We start from the raw sequence: 7,136 nt of genomic DNA on the forward strand, positions 1-7,136 counted from the left end.
AAATATAAATTATAAAAGGAACTATATTTTCAATGGATCAAGCACAATAGTCAATTAGTTTTTCATTCATGGCTCTGAATATGAAATCATTCAGAGTCTTTTTAATTCTCACTCTCTTCAATCTCTTCACCACGCTACCATCTGCTGAGGTTGTTTCACCAATTCTTGATGTTTCTTCACTTAATCGAACTAGTTTTCCCACAAACTTCATTTTTGGGACAGCATCCTCAGCATACCAGGTAAAATATTATTATTTTTAATATTACGTTATAGAAAATATGGCCGACCGGTACTTCATTATTTCAATGAGACCTTCTTACATATTTGAATTCAATTTCAGTCGGACCAAAATGTAGTTTTTAATTTATGAGCATTGATTTAAAAATAATAATAATAATGGTTTAAAGTTTTATAAAATATTGAAAGTCCCACCAAGTTTAAGTTAAACCAAGGTAATTGAATTGAACAATTTGGTTGATGTCATGATATATATCATATAGTACGAAGGTGCTGCAAAAGAAGGTGGGAGAGGAGCAAGTATATGGGACACCTACACTCATAAGTATCCAGGTATCTGATTTCTCCATCTATTTTTCGGATTGAATTCAAGATGCATGTAAAATGTAAAATTAATTTTGATTTAGTAACAACTCAATGTTTTTTTTATTCTATATCAAGATTGATTTTACGACTTTGATTTAATTAAAAGGGATGAAGAGTACTTTTATGATGAGTTGAAAATTTTAAAATATGTTTAAGTTTTACACTTTTTCTCTAAAATAAATATGTCCTACGACCATAAATAATATTAAATATTTTAATGGTTGCTTTTTTATGAAAAAAGATAATTTAAACAAGGTTAGTCAAACAAGACACTTGATTTCTTCTAGTCAAGAAAGGACTGTTTTTCTTTTGGGTGAAATTCTTATATTTATTTATATGCAAAAGAACAAAACTCTTCTATATTTCCAAAAAAAAAAAAAAATACTCTTCTATTTTCTTTATTATTATTATTATTATTATTATTATTATTATTGTTGTTGTTGTTGTTTTGCTATTGGTTTATATACTAATTACAATAGAATTTATTTTAAAAGAATTAATCAACAAAATTTAAATAAAAAAAAACATATCTATGATAAAAACAGCTTAAATAGAACAAATAATTTACTATTGTGTTTGATGTTTTGTTATTATTTACAAACACGTTCACCACAAACCAATATTGATGTGTATAGCACTGGTAATAAAAAAAATAGGCTATGTTATTCTGCTCAATGGTGCAATATGAGTTTGCCTCTCTCTGAGAGAACATTTTAATTTGACGGTATTATGTTGTGAAAGTTGCAAATCAAATTTTATGGAATGAGAGGCCGAAAGTCATAACTTAATTATATTTGAGAAGTATTTTATAAAAGAAATAGATTTGAGAAGCACTATTATAAGGGACAATCTGATATGAACCTTCTTGAAATGTGAACTGTGAATTTAATAAATTTTGCAAAAATTCCTTCAAAATAAAAGTTAGTAACATATTACGATTATTCTAAATTTTTATTAACATAAAATTAGTTTTTACTATATACACCTCTATTATTATAATTTATCTGTTCCATATTAGATGCACCTATGTTATAATTCTATTTTTAGCCTTTTACCAATAAAACAAATGTTCAACATGCAGAAAAGATATTAGACAGAAGCAACGGAGATGTCGCGGTTGATCAATATTACCGCTACAAGGTAATGTATTTATGATCAAAATCATGAACAAGGACCCCTATAATATTAAGAATGATGAATAATGTTGAAAATTGTGAATAGTTTAAGAGATTATCAATTTAAAGTTCATGATTGTTTGTGAGGTCTAGCTCAAATGCCAACGCCAATGCCTATATTGCTAGACTGAAGACATTCATCCGGGTTTGAATCCAGCACCTCATAGTTGTATGTGTGGGTATTAGATGGTATATCATCACTTCGGCTACGAACTATAAAAAATAATAGTCAATATTGTTAAAAAATCCAGTGCATGATACGAAATCGACTAAAATACCAAATATAATATATTTTTTACTTACTTAATGAGAATTAATTAATCCATAAAATCTTTCATAAGATAGAAAACTAGCAGGGTCGTTCCTACTAATTCGGAGGCTCGGTTCTGTAGGTGAAAAAGAGACCCGTAAAAAAATAAAAATGTATTTTTTTTAAAGACTAATGTTCTATTTAAATTTTTTAAAAGATAAATACAAGGTATCGTATATAAGCGGTACACCCAAAGGTGAAAATCACTACCGTATACATTAGGAACCTCAAACCACTCTCCCAAAAACACACTCACCTAACACATAGCAGTACTATTGGGCTATAATTTTTTTTTTAGGCCCATGCCTTGGAGAGGCCCAGTTCCATTGAGCGGTTTGCACACCCCAAGGTCCGGCCCTGAAAACTAGTAAAGTAATTATTATAAAGATAATGAGATTCAATGGAGAAAAATCAAATTCAATATCCCCTGCAATTGGTTACTATTTTGTATTATATTATCTATTTTGTTTTGTAGAATAAAATGAAAGTATGTTGTTTCAAAAAAAAAATATGGAACTAGTACGTTATACACTTAAATATCGCAGGAAGATGTTGGCATCATGAGGAATATGAATTTGGATGCTTACAGATTCTCGATATCTTGGTCTAGAATCCTCCCAAGTGAGTTAAACTTAAACGACTAACTCCTAGTTTATTTTACCTAATTAAGTTGATGTTTCACTTTTTTTTTTTCATTCAATTTTATTAAACTATCAATAGAAGGAAAACTTAATGGAGGTATAAACCACGAAGGAGTCAAATATTACAACAACCTTATCAATGAGTTGTTGGCTAATGGTTAGTCCATACTTAGTTTACTTGAATTTTTATTAAACTACTACACATGTTAACATTTCAAACAACATTAAATGTAAACAAAGGTATTTGAATATTTATTTATAGGTCTACAGCCATTTGTAACTCTATTTCATTGGGATCTTCCTCAAGCTTTAGAGGACGAGTATGGCGGCTTCTTAAGCCCTCTCATTGTGTAAGTGATACAAAAGTACCTAGATCATATTTACATAAATATTAGTAAGGTGTTAATTCATTTTTTCATGCTATTTATCTATAATAGCTTTGTATATGAAGATCCTCATTAGGCTAGTTATGTATTTGGAACAAATTGTATGTTAACCAATCAAAAAGCAACAATACTAAACATTAATATCATAATCCATGGCTTATTTTTAGAAATGATTTTCAAGACTATGCGGAACTTTGTTTCAAAGAGTTTGGAGATAGGGTGAAGTATTGGATCACTTTCAATGAGCCATCCACTTTCAGCGTTTCTTCCTATGCATTAGGGATCTTTCCACCTGGTCGATGTTCTAAATGGTTGAGCTCAAATTGCACTGGTGGTGATTCAGGGAAAGAGCCTTACATTGTTTCACATCACCAATTACTCGCTCATGCCGCAGCTGCCCATGTGTACAAGAAGAAGTATCAGGTTTGTTATAACTTAGATATGAACTTAATTTAAAGTTCAAGATACCTAATAACCAAAAAATGATCTATATATAGGAATCTCAAAAGGGTGTGATAGGCATAACCTTGGTGACTAGTTGGTTCATTCCACTTTCTGATAACAAAGTCGATCAAAAAGCTGCTGAACGAGGGCTAGACTTCATGTTTGGATGGTAAGTGCTTAACTCTACACTGGAATACCAGTTAGATATAGTTGGATATTAATTAGAAATAGTTTTTTTTTTTTTAAAGAAGTTAGAACTTAGTGGTGATTAGTTGTTTTTTTATAAGCAAATATGTATTGATCATGAGTAAACTAGCACACGATGTGCAAATCCGCTCCAAAATAGTTTATAACTATATGCATACTTAAATTGTTGTTTTCGAAATTAGAAAGAGTACCTTAATCAAGGATTTGTTCTATTTATGAGCACCACTCTTACTCCTATCAAAATGTGATCTCTTCATCAAGGAGTGGTTTCCCATGTTGCCGACCTCCTTGGATTTGCACCTAACGGTAGACCCCAAAACTGAAATGGTACTTTATCATATATAGGTGCAAAACAAGAAGTTTGAAGCAGCTTCCATGAAATGTTTGTTGTTAGTTAGTTATATTAGTTACTCCAAGATCATAATAAAAAGCGATCATTTGTACATTCATTTGAAATCATCATAATACCAATTCCAAAACCAATCCATCTTTCTAGCATTGTATTTATCTCTATAATTAGTTGGGCTATATTGTATAGTACTTCTCAACAATAGTGATTGTTCGTGAGATTGTTTTTATTTTTTTCTATTTGTAACAATGATTACAGGTATATGGAACCACTAACAAGAGGGAAATATCCACAAAGCATGCATTCTCTTGTTGGAAAACGATTGCCAGAGTTCTCTAAAGAGCAAGCAAGACTACTTAAAGGGTCATTTGATTTCCTTGGACTAAACTATTATACATCTGTCTATGCTGCCGATGTACCACAACTAAGAAATGGTAGACTCAATTACCTCACTGATTTTAATGCCAATATTACAAGTAAGCATGTCCTTATTTATTCATCATTCTGTAAATTAATGAATATTTTTGAATTTGATGATAAAATTATATCTTTTGTTTTTGTGATGGAAGCTGAGCGCAATGGTATTCCAATAGGTCCAAGGGTACGTATACCACAACATATTATAACTTTGTAATTTTTTAAGTGTATATATATTTAGGTTATGTTTGCAATTATATTTGTGCAGGCAGCTTCAAGTTGGTTATATGTTTATCCTAAAGGAATTCAAGAATTGTTACTCTATGTCAAGAAAGTGTACAACAATCCTTTGATTTACATCACCGAAAATGGTAAACACGCTTTAATTCATATTGTTTATTCTGAATATTGTTATATAAAGTAAATGTGAGATAGAATACATAACATTTTTTTATAAAAGTTGACGTTTATGTCTGAATTTTCTTTTGATATTTTTATCTAACATATATATGATCAGAATCTTTTTTGAAAACTTAATTTTTAGGTATTGATGAGTTCAATGATCCAACACTATCACTAGAGGAAGCCCTTATGGACACTTATAGAATTGATTATTTCCATCGTCATCTCTATTATATTCGATCTGCAATCAAGTAAGTGAACATTATTTATATATTTAATATTTTAGATTAGTTTTTATAAGGGTTTCTTAGAGTGGCTATATATATTATATATTTAAAGTATAGTTGTTTTATCATACATGATTTATTTTATTTTTTATTAGGAAGGGCGTAAATATAAAAGGATATTTTGCATGGTCGTTTCTTGACAATTTCGAATGGGCATCCGGTTATGCAATGCGATTTGGCATGAATTTTGTGGATTACAAAAATGGTTTGAAAAGACACCAAAAGTTGTCTGCAAAGTGGTTTACTAATTTTCTCAAAAGATATTAAATTTTATATACTCGATATTTCCAATAATTAAGAATGTAATGAAACATATCAAGCAAGTTTAATTTTAATTAGTAACATGGTCGTTCATTCTTAAACTTATTTTTTATCCAATTAGTCAGGTTATACTTTCACTCTTAAGTTGAATAAGTGGGAAATTCTGAGTTTGAACTCCGACCCCTGCATATGAAAATGCATTATCCATACTAATTGAGTTATGTTCACGAGAACCTTATATGCAACTTCACTGGTGCGAATTGAGATGGAAACAAAACGTTATCAACAATAAATCAATTAAGGAGATCTTCTATGTGTAGTTAAATTGAAAGTAGTGATTGAAATTATATTAATGTAATAATAATCAATCATTACTTTGTTGGAAAGTTTGTGAAGCAGGAATAAGAAAAAAATTAATAATGTATGACTAACAAGATATGATGATACGACATTTCTATCCTAAATTTTAATGATTTGGATCTTCTCCTACGAAAATTTTATACATCTTTTTTCCACGTCATTTTTATTATCTCCTAATTACCTACTCATTTCTTCTTATCATCTTTATCCATTCACTTACAATTTTTTTGTTGGATGCATTGTGAATATGATACATATCTTCTATATATCAAACAATGAATACGTTTACAATCGATGTGGGACACTTGAATACAACCAATCTTTCCATCAAGTGCGAATATATCACATCGTTATAATTAGCTCAAATACAATGACCCCACTCTTGCTCCCTTACCAAGCCGAACTAAGGCTTTGATACCACTTGTTTGGGAGTTTGAGCATCATGAGCAACAATGAATTTATGATGTGGTATTAACAAGAGATCATGACACCACATCCAAACCTAAAACCTTAAGATGTAAGTATGAGTATGAACATGTTTAATGTTGGATATATAAGAGATATGGATGACACGTCAATAAATGATGTTAACTTAACATACATTTTGAGAATATATGGCGTCCAATCACTTGAAGAAATTCTTACAAACTTTTATATATTAGAATTTCTTAAGTATGACAAGTCATCTGAACTTAAACTTCTTATACCTCTGATTGTATATCAAGTTTAAACAACAATCTTTCTTATTTGATTAAACTAAGATGGTAGAAGTCTCTTTCTTGTGTGATTGAGCAAAGGAAGTCTCTTACTTGTGTGTTTGATCAAATTGTAATCTTGTGTGATTATAGTGAAAATCCATTGAAAGTGCAAGGGGACTGTATTGCTCTTGGCTTATGGGAGGGACCAGTATAATTTATTTGCCCGTCTCTCTCTCTCTCTCTCTCTCTCTCTCTCTCTCTCTCTCTCTCTCTCTCTCTCTCTCTCTCTCTCCCTCTCACTTTCTTTGTGTTTAATTTAATTTCGATGCATAACTCTATTTCAGACTCTGATAAGGACTCTGCTTCTGATCAAACTCTAAATTGTTTTGATAAACACTCATAAAAGTTTTTGAAAAGACCAACACAATTCAACCCCCCCTGTGTGTTTCTCACCTCCAAGCAAAACAACAACACTTTCAGATTTTTCAAAAACCCTAGTGCCACTGTTGCAGAAACTTATTGAATTAAGATTCATCACTCTCATTCTCCTTTTCTAAATCTGAACTCAAACTTTATTCAGATTTAAAATCAAAATT

At 30.4% G+C, this 7,136-nt stretch overlaps 1 protein-coding gene and 1 long non-coding RNA gene across 4 annotated transcripts; one reads left to right on the forward strand and one right to left on the reverse strand.

Annotated features, from left to right (window-relative positions):
• LOC146951073 (cyanogenic beta-glucosidase-like) lies at positions 1–5,583 on the forward strand. Of its 2 annotated transcripts, XM_085747040.1 has the most exons (13): positions 1–239; positions 501–570; positions 1,685–1,743; positions 2,634–2,709; positions 2,809–2,886; positions 2,992–3,079; positions 3,283–3,538; positions 3,613–3,728; positions 4,374–4,591; positions 4,685–4,716; positions 4,801–4,903; positions 5,077–5,185; positions 5,317–5,583. In XM_085747040.1, exons 1-13 carry the CDS (start codon positions 69–71, stop codon positions 5,486–5,488), a joined length of 1,548 nt encoding a protein of 515 aa, XP_085603166.1. In that variant the 5' UTR covers positions 1–68; the 3' UTR covers positions 5,489–5,583. The 2 variants fall into 2 exon arrangements, with proteins under 2 accessions (XP_085603166.1, XP_085603165.1); XM_085747039.1 differs by having other exon boundaries at positions 26–239; positions 4,374–4,716.
• LOC146951074 (uncharacterized) lies at positions 2,954–4,379 on the reverse strand. 2 transcript variants are annotated; one of them, XR_015027782.1, is made up of 3 exons: positions 3,958–4,379; positions 3,642–3,747; positions 2,954–3,509 (listed from the first exon to the last, which is right to left on the reverse strand). It is a non-coding gene; the product is annotated as an uncharacterized LOC146951074 (long non-coding RNA). The 2 variants fall into 2 exon arrangements; XR_015027781.1 differs by having other exon boundaries at positions 2,954–3,747; positions 3,958–4,362.
• Positions 5,584–7,136: the final 1,553 nt, after the last annotated feature.

This window comes from Medicago sativa, chromosome 2 (assembly GCF_051527215.1).
Source record: "Medicago sativa cultivar Bolivia chromosome 2, Bolivia_mono, whole genome shotgun sequence".
NCBI classification, from domain to species: Eukaryota; Viridiplantae; Streptophyta; class Magnoliopsida; order Fabales; family Fabaceae; genus Medicago; species Medicago sativa.

Excerpts from the sequence above, each read along its gene's own strand:
- LOC146951073 (XM_085747039.1), top strand. The coding sequence starts at position 69 with ATGGCTCTGAATATGAAATCATTCAGAGTCTTTTTAATTCTCACTCTC. Across the intron at positions 3,539-3,612 it reads TGTACAAGAAGAAGTATCAG|GAATCTCAAAAGGGTGTGAT; the intron begins GTTTGTTATAAC and ends ATCTATATATAG. Across the intron at positions 4,904-5,076 it reads GATTTACATCACCGAAAATG|GTATTGATGAGTTCAATGAT; the intron begins GTAAACACGCTT and ends CTTAATTTTTAG.